Source organism: Seriola aureovittata, chromosome 18, assembly GCF_021018895.1.
Source record: "Seriola aureovittata isolate HTS-2021-v1 ecotype China chromosome 18, ASM2101889v1, whole genome shotgun sequence".
NCBI classification, from domain to species: Eukaryota; Metazoa; Chordata; class Actinopteri; order Carangiformes; family Carangidae; genus Seriola; species Seriola aureovittata.
Genome location: NC_079381.1, coordinates 23,302,001 through 23,318,052, shown reverse-complemented (window position 1 = coordinate 23,318,052; position 16,052 = coordinate 23,302,001). Strand labels below are relative to the sequence as shown.

Here is a 16,052-nt window from a genome sequence, read left to right as displayed (position 1 = left end):
ATTTAATGTGTCTGATCTTTTGTTTGTGTCTCGCAGAAACAGAGAAGAAGAGGAGGCTTCTTCTTCTCTGTTTTTTTTATAATAACTCCCTGAACAAAAAAAGCTTCAGGGTTTCAAACTCTGAAAAAATTCTACAACATGCATCAGAATACAGTTAGAAAACAACTGTCCTGGACTCCAGTTTTTACTTGTCTCTAACTCTGGGGTTGTTCTTGTTCCTCTCACAGCCAACACAGTCACACAACTATAATTTACATAAACAGCAGAGATAAATGACGCATCCTCCCGACACCTGCTTCACTTTCAGGTGCACGTCTCAGCGGCAGGTCAGAGAGAGACGCAGAACACGACACATTTCACAACTGAGAACACTTATCGTAATAATCTGTGTGGACATGCCAGGACCTACAGTGATTCAGTTACAGACACAACAGGAGACTACTGGTGCTAAAGTACAGGAGGGAGCCAGAGCAGAGGTTTTCACACTGTGGAGGGAGAGAGGTGAGGGAGACACTGAGTGAGATGAAAAGAACAGGAAGTCACGTTATTGTAGTTTCATGTTTGTCTGGTTGATTTTTCTGCCTTTATCACAGTCAGCTCATGGAGGAGTTTTTTTTTTTTTTTTTTTAATAATAACTAATAAAATAATATAAATCAATCAAATCTGAAAAGAGAGAGAAAATATCCACATAATGTTAGATTCATCCATCGCAAATAAAGGTCTTTAAATCCACTTAAAAATCACAGAATAAATACGCTAATTGTAATTGAGAATTTCCACATTTTGACGGTGGTCTGAACGTTCATGGGCTCGCTGCAAACTGGGTCGACTAATATTCAGACTTTTAATGGCCAATTTACAAAAAAAGGAAACAAATATAGGCAAAAAACAAGATGGCTGAAGCTGATCGTTTATAGACGGGGGAGGGGGTGATGGGTGGGGAGGGCTTGATTTGGTCGCCTCCACAGTGTCACACTTTGAAAACCTCTGACCTAGAGTATGAGTGTGTACAACTTACTGAGTATTCATGCACTGCACTGTACACAGTACTTTCTATGCAGGTGCACTGATTTCTCTCCTATATAAGCTACTGTACATGCCTGCAACGTAAAAACAATGTAAGCAATTCAAAATAGTCTATGTTTAAAAATAAAACGTCTAAAATCATCATCAAACTTACATATAAATACAAGTGATGCAGCAAACTGAGCAGTGTGTGTGTGAGTGTGAGTGTGTGTGTGTGTGTGTGTGTGTGTGTGTGTGTGTGTGTAACTATGTGTTTAGTCGCCTGGAGGTGACGGTGCTCTGGTCCCAGCCAGTGTTTGTGTCAGGTGAGTTAAGCAGATCACTGAAGGGCACGTGCAGTTTCAGCACACAGTACCTGCGGTCTAGTTCGTTCTGATCAGATGTGACCGTCGAGTACGGGTTCATCTCCTGTAGGGAAACACACACACACACACACACACACACACACACACACACACACACACACACACACACACATAGAGAACATATGCACAAAACAAAACGTATTTCACAGGCGCGTAAACACAGTTCAACACAAATACAAACACAAACACACAGAGAGATAAAGATGAACAAGAGATCCCCAATCTGTTGCATGATCTTCACATTAACTGTCATATTTATAATACAGTAATTAATAATCATTAATACATCTTTAATACAATAAATACAGTGGCTGTTTACAGGCACATCAAAAAATGTGATTATTTGCATAATAATCTGAGGAGAGTGTGAACATGGTGTTTGTGTCACATCAAGTGGAATTATTTAATTTGATTATTAACAGCTGTTATTTGCATCAATTTGTGTTCGAATTCAAAAAAATGTATGAAGACAATTAATTTTTTGTTGACTAATTGATTAATCATTGCAGCTCGTTGCTTTATTACATGATTTATTTTTGCTTTAAATGAAAGGAGAGATTAAAAAAAAAAACACATCACACATTGATGGTTGTGAACATTTTTCTTTTCTATTTTTTCTTATTCTTTAAAAAACAAAAAAAACAAATGTTTATAATGTTTAATTAGACAATTATTCCCTTCAGAATAATAATAAGTTTAATTTTATTTATTTATTTTCTTTAATGTAATAAAAAATTAACCTGATTTCAATGTATGCAGTGGTAGTTACAGCCCTCTGTGTTATTTTAAAAATGGAACAGAAGCTGCAGGGTTGGACTATATGAATAAAAATGGTTATGGTATAATAAATATTCATATAATATCACATATATTATTCACAGATTTGCTCACAGTCACATTTTTGTGAGCTTGTAAAAGCAGCCAATATGAAAAAGATTCACCCACTGTCATTAGCAACATTAGCAACATTAGCTCGTTTAGCTCGTTCCATCTGACACATTCGGTGAAAAGCATCGAATGTTTAAAACACAAATCAAACGAGAGGTGGAGGAGAGGGTCGCTGTACTCACATTCAGAGGTCTGGTTTTGGGTGGGGGGGCTAACATGGGAGGGGTCTGGCTCTGTGTGGGGCTCTATGGCCTCCATGGGGATCTTCACTGGAGGGGGGGCAGAGCTGTTGGGCTGAGTGACAGAAACAGGAAGCAGTTGGCATGCAGGACAAACTGGGACCTTAAAGGACAAGGACAGACGTGTTCTATATTTTTGTTATAATAAAAATATAATATATCCTGTGAGTTACACTGTTGGTGCCTCAAATACTCACTACAGCACCAAATGTGGATTAATCCGCCGCTGAAAATAGTCCCCAATAAATACACTATTTCCTCCTTTTTCTTTAATAGAAAACTAGTTTTGTTTAAAAGTAAAGTTAAATATTTGTGATGTGTTTTTAAAGATTTACTGACAGCTGTGATCTGTGAGGAAACAGAAAGCTGTGTGTCAACATCCAGTTTGAATCAAACCTCCCATGTCGAGTATAAACTATAGAGAGAAATGCTTGAGAGAAAGGAACCAGAAGTCTGTGGTACTCGTCAATAGACTGATTGTTCCCGTTAGCAGCCGAGCTAACAGGCTTGCTAACTGAAAGAGCTTTTGTCCGTCCTCTTAATTTACATTTACAGTAAGAGCTTCTGTGCCACTTTCTGATGCAAACAGCCTTTAACACAGTGTTTTTAGGATTTATTGACATTAACAGAAATATAGAACAGCGCCAGCCTTGTCCTTTAATCAGAATCATCTCTGGACAACACCACATCTCAGTTCTTTGGATGAGGACTGAAACAAGGACGAGAATGGGGACAAAGACGCTAACAGAGTTTCTACAGTGAAGGAAACTGAGGGAGGACAGACAGAAAGACAGTAGTAAGTGTTATACAGTGCCTTTTCAGCAACACTGTGGGACAGAGAGGAGAAACATACAGTATTAGTCACACACAACAGATGGAGCGAGACACATTTAAATACACAGTAAATACCAACAACAGAGACGCACAGTCACCGACTCGGGACAGACACCACCGCGTCTGAGCGTGAGATCGACATTTCCCTCACCTCCTCGTCGCTCTCCGTCTCCGCCGTCTTCTTCTCCTTCATCTTCCTCTTGTCGTCCTCCTTCTTCTTCTTGTCTTTGTCCGGCAGGATGTCGTCCAGCCAGGCCAAGTCGTGTTGTGAGAAGATCACGTCCAGCAGCTTCCGGACGACCATCAGACCCAGAATCTGCACACAGAGTATCCACTTACTGAAAGGAAGGATCCTTGTTTGTCTTCACGACAGCCAGAATTCATCAAGGTGCTGCAGACACCGGAGATGGCGTCACCGCGTTCTCCCTGCGACACACTCACCATCACTGGGAAGATGATGGCCAGGAACGTGGACTTGAGGATCCAGAGGACAGCCAGACAGAGGATCTGGACCAGGGTGAAGAGGTGGACGCGCCTCAGAGGAACGTGACGCAGGAAGGAGAAGTCTGGCTGGTGTTTGGCTGGCATGAGGTAGAGCTTGATCCGCTCCCAGAACTGAGCCACAAAGACACAGAACATGTTTCTCAGTCTCTACGAAGGTCGAACAGAAGTTTAATCATCACAAACGGTTGTTTTTACTTTTTAGGCAGCTAGTTTCAGCCTTTAATTTGGAGAGATATCCTGCTTCTCTTATGTAAGAGTTAATAACTGAATATTTTGGGGGATTTGTGTTTAGGATTTAGGAACTAATTCACCCGCCGCACGACACAGGTGGAAGCGTTCCTACAGTTTTCATGATCTATTCTCAGTATTAGTTCAATAAAAACAGTGACAGGACAATATCGACACTAGTTTGATTTTTCTTATCGTTGACAGTCAGATCTGTTGTTGACCTGCAGAGGGGAAAATGACATTTCAGGAGGCTATGATTTAAAAAAAAAAAAACAGGAAGTCTGTGCAAATATTGTGATAAGTGATTTATGATTATTTAATTTTTGAAACAAAAATACCAAATATTTGATGCTCCCCTGTTTCCAAATGTGAAGATTAGCTGCTTTTCCTGGTTTTATGTTACAGTAAATTGTTTCTCTGTCAGTTTTGGACAAACTCACATGTTGTGATGATCATTTTTCACAGTTTTCTGTTGTTTTATTGACCAAACAACTAATCCAATTGATAGAGAGAATAATCATTAGTCGCAGTTCTGCTACAGATTGCAATTCCCATGGAGTAAAAACACAGGTAAATGTATATAACGTTCACTCTACCTGGATGCCACTGAGTGAGGCCACTCCCATGTAGAGGAAGACTCCGTACAGGACCGGCATGGGGATGTACTGCAGACAACAGAGGAGCAGATGTTAAAATGTTAAAGTGAAACCAACTGATGTTATAGAAAAAATCAACATGTCCGCCGACTGACCTGAAGGATGGGAGCGAGGAAGATTGAGAGTCCAGTCATGACGAAGACCAGAATACCCGTCAACCTCTGCTCCCTGGAATTAAACAGATTGTTTCATTAATGCAGCCAGTGGAAAACACACACACACACACACACACAACACACACACACACACACACACACACGGCTGAGACCAGAACTTCCTGGGTGAGGACGGTCTCACCTGACTCCCAGAAACTGCGGCTGCTCTCCGGGGGCGCTGGACTCGCTCTCCATCTTCAGAGAGTCGATGTGGGCGATGGAGATGACAGTAGCCGCTACGTACCAGGGCAGACCCATGAAGGAACACACGGCCATCAGAACGCCGACCCAGAACAGGTCCAGGTGGTAGCCACAGCCTTTCTGCAAACGGGTGTAAAGACAGGAAGTGACGACGAATCATTCAGATCCAACCGTGACTGTAGGGCCGGACGGTTTCAGGATAATCGTATCACATATTACTAACATTTCTCCTCAGACTGTCCTCTGATTACAGACCTTCAGTTTGTTCTCCTTGCGGTTGACGATGACGGCGCTGATCTGCTGGTCCATGAAGATGAGGATGGTGACGAGGAGAGCGGGAACGAAGCTGGCCACATACCACCACCAGGGGTTCTTACCGAACGGCATCACCAACCAGCCGCGGTCGAGACGCGTCGGCTGCAAACACAAAGACGCAGAGAGAAGTCATGACGGAGCAAAGGTGTGCAGGTGAACGGGTCACTGCACTAATCTAACTTCACAGATCTAAAGCTACACATCTACATTAGTGATGGTGTCACTAAACAGACCAGCATGCATTGGGGCAGGAAGTATCCAGGTCATTTACTAAAGTAAAAGTGTCAATACAACAATGTAAAAATACTGATTTATGAGAAATACAGAAGTCTCAGTAGAATCACAGTAAAACTACTTCCTGTAGTTAAAGTATCACAGTAAAAGTACTTCCTCTAGTTACAGTATCACACTAAAAGTAGTAAAAGTACTTCCCGTAGTTAAAGTATCACAGTCAAAGTACTTCATTGTGTTATATTGTACTGATTTTAACTCTTTGGCTCTTGAACAGTTATTTAAATGAAACCATGTGAGAAGTTTTTTGTTGTGCTGACAAACTGAAACGTTGGAATAATTCATAAATGTTGGAAACTACTGATTTAATGACTGAAATCTTATTTCTAAATGTAAACTCTTAATATCTGAAACGTGACCAGTAACTGTGGCGTCAGATTAAAGGAAACACTTGTTAAAGTTGTACTTGAGTAAATGTACTCAGTTACTTTCCCCCACTGCTGACATGCACACCAAATAAAGAAAACACAGATACACATGCAGGAGGGAAGTCACGTGTTCACATGTTCTAAGAAAAGGAGACACACACTTCTAAACACGATTTAGTGACAAATCAAATACCTTGAACTCAGTTGGAACGATTAGTTTGGGTGTGTCTAACCCAATCAACATATCCAGACCCACAAAGCACATGATTGACATGAAGATGGCAAAATCACTGATTAGCTTCCTCAGCTACACGTCCATCAACGCACGCACACACACACACACACACACACACACACACACACACAGGGAAAACGCAGGACAAACAAAGACGTGGGGATTGACAGTGAGGAGGGGAGACGTGAACAAATGTGTGCACATGAGGAAATGAAGACAAGAGAAAAGAGAAGATGAACTCGAAAAATAAAATCTTCACATTAATAAATCCACATAAAAAACAAAAGTCTGAAGTTAAATGTATAAAAACTACGTCGTCAAGGAAAGAAATGAATCCGAGCAGGGACACAAGAAGACGGGAAAAGGTCGACAGAGGTGTTCGGGGTGAGGGCGGACCTTGATCTCAGTGGGCACGTGCAGTTTGGGGGTGTCCAGCTCCAGCAGACGGTCCAACCCACAGAACACCAGGATAGAAATGATGATGGCAAAATCACCGATCAGATTACGGAGCTGGAGCACATGCAGGGAGAGCAGAGGAGGAGAGAGAACATGGGAGATGATACTCTGCTACAGGTACGGGAGGTTTACAGGTGGTGGTTTGGAAAAGGGGTGGAGCCGAGGATGAGGACGAATGAAAGCTGCTGATAATTCATGCAGGAATAGTTCTGGTGATTTTCTTTATTTTTCTTATTGTGAACTTTCTGACTTCAACTGCTGGTTCTTACTGAGAACGTAAATATATTCAAACATCACAAATTTACAGTTTATACAGTTTACAGCAAAGTATTTGAAGTGTGGCGACATCATACCAGTACGTGAACAGTCAATATTAGTGATCAGGTGTGACAAAGTGTGAATCAAACTTAACCACGTCACACTGAAGCGACTTCACGGTGACGCATTTCGCCTGCAGCTTCTTCACGTTCAGTCAGTGTGAATTTACAAAAGCGTCCGCAGGTGTGATAAACACATATACGTGGGACAAAATGAAGAAGATGATAATTGGTCATGTGACCCATGTATGTGTATTTTTCACACCTGTGGACCTGAAGAAGCCACAGGTGAGACACGTCTCCCTGACGTCCTGAAGCCTCTCTGGTGGAAAGACTTTGCAGATTAAAATACATTTCTAACCAAAAGAAAGACACATGACACGACTCTTACGTTCACCCTCTTGTGGCTGGAATGAGTATTACAAAAACAAACACTTTCTCTTCTTGTGACAATAAGAAAAATAAGGAATATCACTATTTTCATGCTTTTATAAATGACAAGAATCCATGGTTTCACATGCAAGTGAACGTGTTTTCAGCCTCTAACAGCATGACGGCGAGGCCGGCGTCTTACCTTCGTGGGGAAGTAGCGGCTGAACTTGAACTTCTTGAGAGAAACGGTCATGGAGTAGGTGCCAAAGAAGAGGATGAAGGACATGAGGGCCAGGTCAGGAACATACTTACAGGAGTTCCCCACCAGCGTGCCGCCATACTTCACACACTCTTTCTTACTCAGCTGACTCCAGTCCATGTCTGTCAGGTTAAACTACAAAGACAAGACAAGGAGGAGGAGGAGGAGGAGGAGGAGGAGGAGGAGGAAGAGGAGGGGGAGTTGAAGACATGGGGTGAGGAAAAGTGGAGGAGTGGGTCGAGGAGGGGAGAGGAAGCCGACGCAGAAGAGAGAAAAGACAAAGCGATAACAGAAGAAAATACAGAGCAAAGAAACTGAAGGGACCATACGCATCAAGCATTTCAGAGTCAGTCCTGAACGTGACGGTCTGTGTTTCCATTGATAAAACTGTGTTTCCTCCTCTCTCGATATCGTTCCAATTAAACGTGGCGACGGATTTCCGGCATCTGCCTCTGGGTTGGACCTGATTACGGCAGGCAGAAGTGTTCCCCTTTTAAATTTAACAAGACGCTGCTTCGTCTAATCGCCTGAAAAAACCACCTCGTGCAAATGTTTTATAAATGTTTCTGCAACATTGAGGTTTTTTTGTTTGCAATCGCGCATGAAGCAGGTTAACGGAAACGCAGCTGCACACTGAGGAGAGAGCGTCACATCGCAAAAGTACAAATCAGGATGAGGTGGTGGAAACAGCGACAGAGGCAACATTTGATTTAGTAATAGCACCACTTATATATACAGTATATAGGCCATGGTAACAGGTTAGCAAGGTTAGGCTAAAATTATGCTAAAATTAATAAACAGCTCAAATCTCAGTCGGCTCCCTGCGTATTTCTCCAGTCAGACATGAACATATGATTATAGAGATTACAGCCCAGATATTTCTGATAAATAAAAACCCTCTTTTAGATTCTACTTGTTGTGAGCTGAGGTTTCCTTTATAGGAGACGAGTCATTCACTAAACGAAGGAAGTTGATAAAAGGCGTTTACTCATAGTTGTAGAAACCAAATGTTCCTTCCTGTTTTGACTGATTTCTTCCTGAGATGCTTGATAAACATGGATCAGATTTCTGTAGGTCAAACCGTAGCCATGACAACAACATACAACTCAGTTACTTCAGTGCAACTTAGGCAGCCGCCTTCCCGAAGAGGAAGATACGATGTTAATCAGAAGCTTCTGGTGTTGTGTCACTTACCAACAGAGTCATGTTATCGTCTGAGAGCGGAGCTGAAACATTCAAGCCCAGCACAGATGCTAAAAAAAAACAACAGAAAAGAAAGGATGAGTAACACACAACTTTCCCTTTCAGTACAGTTTCCCCTGGTTAAATCCCAGCCACATTTTTGTCATCAGCGTAAACAGCGTTTACCATGGTCTATCCATGCATACTCACTTTTTCAGACAGCGTCCAAAAGTGAGGCAGAAACAGAAAAGTCACATGAGTAAAGACCAAATATTTACATCTATTCACACTGAAATATCTCCTTAATTATTTATTATGTGGACATGACGAACTAATGATTTCCTGACAGTCAAGTCATTTCCTCATTATGTTGATGATGATAAACTGAGAAACGCTGTAGCTGTCAATCATTTTAACGACCTAGAGATTATAAACAAATTACACAACCCTTCACATGTGTCAGGTGAAAGGAAGAGTTTAACATTTTGGGGAAAGTCTTATTTGTTTTCTGTCCAACAGCCTGGAGTCAGGAGGTGGTTAGCCTAGCTTAGCATAAAGACTGGTTGGCTGAAGCAGCCTGGCTCTGTCAAAAATCCACCTAACAACTCTAAAACTCACTGACTAACATCTTGTGATGTTGTTTGTTTAATTCGTGCTCAAACACAAATGTAAAACAAACTATTAGCGACTTCAGGAGGAGTTACACGATGTCGTCATCTCCTGATGAACAGTTTAACCGTCCAGGAAACACTTGTCACTAACTGTCGCTGCTAAACGTTCGTCAGTGCGTTTCTTAGACAGAGAGATAGGTTTGTTGTTCCCCCCCAACAACATCCTGACTCCAGCAAATTTAAAAGTACAGGAGTGAACATCCGTCAGCTCCATCTTTAAATATTATATTTGTCAAATCAGTTATTCAAGGAGCCATTTATGAACTTTTTAGAAGAGGAATAAACTTTGACTCAGACAAAAGAACAAGACAGAAAGAAAAACAGAGTCTGAAGACTCACCCTGGTCTGGAGCGATGCATTCACATTTGTAGGCCGTGATGTAGTCCGGCTTGAAGCCGCGGTTAATTGGGTAATATTTAAAGGCTCCTACCTGTGGAAGATAAAACAGTTTTTTTCCTCTTTTAATAACTTTAAAATATAATCCAAGTGTTGTTCATCTGTGTCGTCCCAGTGGAGCCGACGTGTAACATGTTACCCACCATCTTCTTAATGGCATCAGAGATGAATATGAAGGAGATGAGGCTGGAGAACCCCTCCTCTGTGAAGCGGGTCATGTACTTGATGATGTAGCTGGCGTCCGTGATGACCAGCAGGAAACACTGCAGACACGAGTGAATGCCGATCCACAGACGCAGCTCCATGTAGTCTATATCGTTATTCCTGCGGAGGGAGCGAGAGTTAAAGAGGCGGGGGCTCGTGTCCGGCCGCTCGTGTTGCGTGCGTCCGTGTGCGCGTCTTACTTGCTGAATTCAAAGAGCAGTTTTTCAAAGATGAGAATGGGTCCGGTCGAACTGAGGATGATGAGAGGTTGTCCACCGAACACACAGAAGACAGTTCCTGCTAAAGCCGTGCCGAGGAAACTCTCCATCACACCCTGACAGGAAGAGGGGGGGGGGGGTCAGTTTACCTGAGAGGTGAACGCTACCTGGAGCGTTTCTGAAATGGCTCGTTATGTTTTATGAGCACCTGGTAATTGTCGGTAGCATCCCCGAGCAGTCCTCCAAAGGTGATGGCGTTTGTGATGCAGCCCAGGTAGATGAAAAGCACGGCAGAGATGGACTGGATATGGAAGCCATCGTAGATATCGCTACAATACCACGGGAGCTTCCTTTTCATGTCCAGCCACAATCCACCAGCGAACCTGTTACAGCAAAACAAGGTGGAGAGCAGCGTTAAGAACCCGGACATCAACTGGACCCGGTGACATACGATCAAAGTCCGCTCCGGTCCTCTCCCACCTCCCGGTGAATTTCAGCTCCTCTCCGAGCTCGTGCGGAGCCGGAAGCTCTTCATCCTCTCCTCCAGCTGCTCCGCCCGCCGACCCGTTCATCTGACCCAGCTCGTTCAGGTTCAGCACCGACTTCCTGGGATGAAGATAAACATGAGAAATCTGATTTTACTCCACAGCTTCTTGAATCTTAACGGGACGAATTTCAGTCTGGCCTCAGAAGAAGGCGAGACCCAGATAAAGGTGTGATATTTTAATATTATACTTGTCTGCTCTATGGAGGACCAGGGACGTCACAGGAAGAGTAATGAAGTATTTCTTTAATTTCATATTTTAACAGGCATTAAGAATAGGAATTGTAAAAAGAATTTATAAATGAACGATTAATCTAAGATTAAGATTAAAAATGAAATTACAAAAACAGCATAAAAAACTCATAAAATAAACCATTTATAAATACATTTATTAATTTTTGTAATTGAATTTTGTCTATTTATATCTTATTTTAATTTATCTTATTTTTCCACCTTACCTAAAGCACTCAAAGTTACCGCCATGCCTTGCCTTAAAAACAAAACACGTGGTCATGTGTTACGTTAATGTACGTGCCTCATTTCAGCCGATGGAACCTTCTTGGGGGGCTCGATGCGTATCTTTGGGTCCCACTCCCCCGGAGGGAGGACGATCACCTCGTCCAGGAACTCGTCCACGCCTGCGATCAGGTCGTCGCGGTCCCTCGCTCTGTAGGCGACGTCGCTGAACAGCTGGCGCGACACAAAGGAATAAAAAATTAAAGTCGATGCATTTGAAACTGTGTACGAGTAGAAGTCGTATCAGGGCGCCACTTACGTCGTCCACCATGAGTGTAGCGATCGCTCTGCCAATCTCATTGTAGGACTTGGTTTTGCCATGAGGACCCAGCAAGATGAAGAGAAACCTGTCAGAGGAGGAGGGTAACAGGCTGATCAATGCAACGCCACACACACACACACACACACACACACACACACACACACTTCTGGATTGAGATAGAAAGGGAGACGTTAACGACACCCACCTGGTCGGCACGGGGACCTCAGTGAGGCCTCCGAGCGTCGTGGCTTGAGCCAAACGTACGAAGGACACGAAGGGCTTGTCCAGGAAATCCACCTCGCCAATCAGGACGTTGGACGCTTCGGCGTCACGAGGAATCTTCTTCATGAACTTGTTCTTCAGCTGCAGGAGGAAAGAGAAACAAGCTGAGGCATGTTGCACTGCGGCTGACCTCTCCCAGGGTGTCAGCGGTTCATCGGATCATGTGAGGTACAGAAAACGACGAAGACAAACCAAAGCTAGATCCCTGCTCCTCTTTACACCTGTGCGACGGTGCGTTCAGTTACATCATGATGAGCAGGAACTCCTTATGAAAAATGTGTTTTTTTTGGGAGGGGAATATCAATACCGATCGACAAACCGAAAATATGTCGACAACTATTGGACGAACTGGCGTGAAATTTCATACAGACATTCATGGTCCTCAAAGGATGTAACCTACTGACTCTGGTGATCCTCTGACATTTCCTCTAGCGCCACCGTGAGGCCAACATCGGTCGTTTTGAGTGAAATGTTTTGACGACTGATCTGCAACGTTTGGTGCAGATGTCGGATGAACTGGAGGCATCATTGCATTATTTTGTTTGTTTGTGCTGTTGTTGTTTTTTGTATAATATACCAGAGAAGAAGCGGTCACATATATATATATATATAAGCAGTGAATCAGTGTACATGGACTTTAAATACCTCCCTCCTCTTCACTAAAAACTACAATAAAAAGACGTAAAAAAGCCAGAAAAAATTCTGCCGACCCGACAAACCAACAAAATATCTGGCGGCCTGCAGACCTTTATTCTGACACCACCCTCCTTCCAGTTTTTATATTCGCTTCACCGTGACTACTAAGAATCAAAAATAAAACCTTTATCTTATAATGAGCATCACAGAGCTGCTGTCATGGCTGTAGACCCCGACTCCTGTTCTCCACAGAGTTAATTTCATATAGTATAAAATCACTCAGTCTCAATCAACGCTTCTCCTCCTCCTCCTCCTCCTCACCATGAAGCACGTGGCAGTGGAGTGGTGGGTGCTTAAAATTTAAAACCTCTTTATAATCTGTTAATGCTGCTTTCAGAGTCAATTCACCAACTGGTCCTCGTTCACTCACTCTCTAACTTCTTGGTGCAAAGCAACCGTGAACAAGACGTTTCAATCTCACACACGGTGAGCTGAGCAGTGAGGTTCCTCTGGTAGGTGTATATACTCCTCCTCCAGCGGGCACTACGTGTTATTATGGGATGTACTTTACTGGGGATATTGGTCAGATTAAAGGCAGCAGGAGGCGCCACGCCAGCGTCTGTGAACAAATAATTAAAGCAGACTCAGGGGTCACATGCAGGAGTTCATTTCTTACTGGCTTTGAAGTTCTTGTCAAGATATTTACCCATATGGCAAACACACACACACACACACACACACACACACACACACACACACACACACACACGTACCAACTTACTGCTGCTGGTTAACAATGAATGCAGTGAAATTGAGCTTCGAGTCGCTGCATACTTTGGCACAAACCAAAAGGAAAAGCAAGTGAATATTCTTTACTGCTGCACTTTTTGGGGTTAGAGATTCAAACAATTAAGCTCTGGGAAAGAACAGAAGCTTAGAGATCTGCGCACAAAAACACAAGCACAAACACGCGTGCAGGTAGAACATAATTTACCAAATTCCCACCTCAGCTACCGGGGTGGGGTGGGGTGGGGGGTGTGTGGATTAGAGGGATTAAGTGCTTCAGATGATTCTGAAAACCTCATAAAACAAGGCTCAACTCTTCATTTAACACACACACACACACACACACTTGGAAATGGTGAGAGAATGTGTCACCTCATGCCGTCTGTTAACTGTGCGCACGACTGAAAACAATCCATTGTTATTCTCCCTCAGGCAACAGGAGATCAGCTGATTACAAATCAATAACAAATCAATAACAACTCAGACGGTAACTGTGTCTACCTCTAGACACAAACTCCAACAATATTACATGCAAAGTTTACTCATCATGATCGTACTGAAAACAGCTGCTAATGACTGTGGCTCTCTGTCTAATGAAGAGATACCAATGAGGTGCATTATGGGAAATGTAGGACCCAGTATTTTAGACGATGTCTCAGCCTCTGCTGCTTTGATTCTGATTATTCTTCATGATGAAAAGTGAAACTAAACAACAGATGCTTTTAACATGTTGAATCTATTTTTAATTTTGGGACTACAGTGTTAACAGCCATGTTTTAAAAAGGAACCGCTGATAACATGTTTAATAATTTAATAATTTATCAATAACATCAACAAAGTAAAAGTTTGTGGATAAAAACATCCTCTGGCATTTTTTTTTAAAGAGTTTAAACCTGCTAGAACTTTTTAATTATTCATTTATTTTTTGGGAAATTTGGGAACTAAAAAGCTGATATGGCGAATTTGTAGGAAACAGCTGCTTATCTCCTCATCCAGCTGTTACACATCAACATGATGATCCATATGTTGTGGTGTTTGTGGTGTCACCTGATGATCTATAAGTCCAGTGTTCTCTCTCTTTTAGCTCTGTGTTTGGTCTCCAGCAGCTGCTGAGGGAAAATATCTGTCTCTTTAGCTGCTAAACGCTCCACCATGTTCACCAGCTGCTCTCTGACCAACGTCACATTTTGTTCACGACTATCTGCAAAGCTACATGCCACTAAGGATTAAGTGGGAAAGTAAGTATTAAGTGCTGTAAGTGAATTGGTTGAACTGTAAACACAACACATGTAAATCAATGTTAAAGTATCTGTGTTAGTTCTGTGGATGATGAAATTATCTATAGCACCTATTTCGTAGCAGTTGTTAAGAGTTTATACAAATTAAAACTACATTTCCCATGAATCCTACTGTTTGTTTTTTTGTTCTCCAGTGGCTTTCGGCTCCAACAATTTGACATTATAGGAACCTTTGAACCCAGTTATATGAGCTCTGAGTCTTAAAACACAAATCCTCACTAGAGCACCAAATGTGTATTAATCCGCCGCTGAAAATAGTTCCCAGCAGATGCTCTATTTCTTTCGCTTTGAGTGACTTTTGCTGAAAACTACAAGGAGCAGCTGTTTGAGGAAATTAATGAGACTATATTTAAACAATGAAACTATATATTTGTGAGGTTTTTGATGACTTTAAATGTTTATATCTTCAGTAGGAAGCGATGGACTTGAGGCTGAGCACAGCACACGGGGTAGGGAAGTCTGAGTGTTGTTGGTTTTTGTGTTTTCATGGGATTTGCTCACAGTATGAAAGCTATAGAATATAAATACAGAATACTGCATACAAATCCACTTCCTGTTGCACACAACATAAATAAATGTCAAACATAACAGTTACCTGGTCTGTGCTCGGTGTGTCTGAAATGTCGTTCATGCTTCGGCTCTGGGCGGGATCTGTAAATGAACCACATACTTATATTTGACATTTTAAAAAACACAACATGCCACAGATTTGTCCTAGAGGATATTTGTTCAGCTAAAACTCAGATAATAGTTTAATTTAAGCGTTATAAGAACAACAGAGGGGACATTCAAGTACGTCCACAGCGTGTTCTGCAAACTTCAGCATGTTCAGGTGTTTCTGTGGAGGATTATAATTTAATGACCCATTTTCCTTTTCTTTTTTTCCCCCTCAAAGCAGATTTGGAAACAAACAAAATCGAACAGAGAGAAAGAACAAGAACACAACACGCAGAGCCCCAAAAATCCTCTAATAATCCCCTTCACCCAGATAGATTCACAGAAGAAATCAGCAGAGGTGCACACAATAGGACCACAATCTCTTAAGTAAACACACATTATGTCCAACACATTGTGTTCATGGTGACTATATATACACACACACACACACACACACACACACACACACACACACACACACACACACACACACACACACACACACACACAAAGCCATCTCAAGTGTTGAAACCATGCAGTAGCTGGGAGTTAGCTGGGATCAGTGTCGATTAAAAACGTACAGTAAAGCAGAGAAGTTAAGAACGTGTGAGTCAGTGAAAAGCACCAAAACAACAATGTAAAAATACTTCATTAGAAGTAAAAGTCTTATATTCAGAATACGACTTAAAG

The 16,052-nt window shown here is 42.2% G+C and overlaps 1 protein-coding gene across 1 annotated transcript in view; it reads right to left on the bottom strand.

The window, feature by feature from the left end:
* The window catches only part of slc4a5b (solute carrier family 4 member 5b), a 32,553-nt gene that overhangs the window by 2,622 nt on the left and 13,879 nt on the right, over positions 1 to 16,052 (bottom strand). Inside the window, exons 9-27 of the mRNA XM_056404259.1 lie at positions 15,301 to 15,356; positions 11,909 to 12,066; positions 11,701 to 11,788; positions 11,461 to 11,615; positions 10,862 to 10,987; positions 10,590 to 10,764; positions 10,364 to 10,497; positions 10,103 to 10,283; positions 9,903 to 9,993; positions 8,905 to 8,963; positions 7,654 to 7,845; positions 6,703 to 6,816; positions 5,353 to 5,514; positions 5,039 to 5,217; positions 4,837 to 4,909; positions 4,682 to 4,750; positions 3,795 to 3,968; positions 3,505 to 3,669; positions 1,383 to 1,435 (exon numbers count right to left, since the gene is read on the bottom strand). Coding sequence (XP_056260234.1) covers positions 1,383 to 1,435; positions 3,505 to 3,669; positions 3,795 to 3,968; positions 4,682 to 4,750; positions 4,837 to 4,909; positions 5,039 to 5,217; positions 5,353 to 5,514; positions 6,703 to 6,816; positions 7,654 to 7,845; positions 8,905 to 8,963; positions 9,903 to 9,993; positions 10,103 to 10,283; positions 10,364 to 10,497; positions 10,590 to 10,764; positions 10,862 to 10,987; positions 11,461 to 11,615; positions 11,701 to 11,788; positions 11,909 to 12,066; positions 15,301 to 15,356 — 2,404 coding nt within the window. The remainder of the gene's footprint in view (positions 1 to 1,382; positions 1,436 to 3,504; positions 3,670 to 3,794; positions 3,969 to 4,681; positions 4,751 to 4,836; positions 4,910 to 5,038; positions 5,218 to 5,352; positions 5,515 to 6,702; positions 6,817 to 7,653; positions 7,846 to 8,904; positions 8,964 to 9,902; positions 9,994 to 10,102; positions 10,284 to 10,363; positions 10,498 to 10,589; positions 10,765 to 10,861; positions 10,988 to 11,460; positions 11,616 to 11,700; positions 11,789 to 11,908; positions 12,067 to 15,300; positions 15,357 to 16,052) is intronic.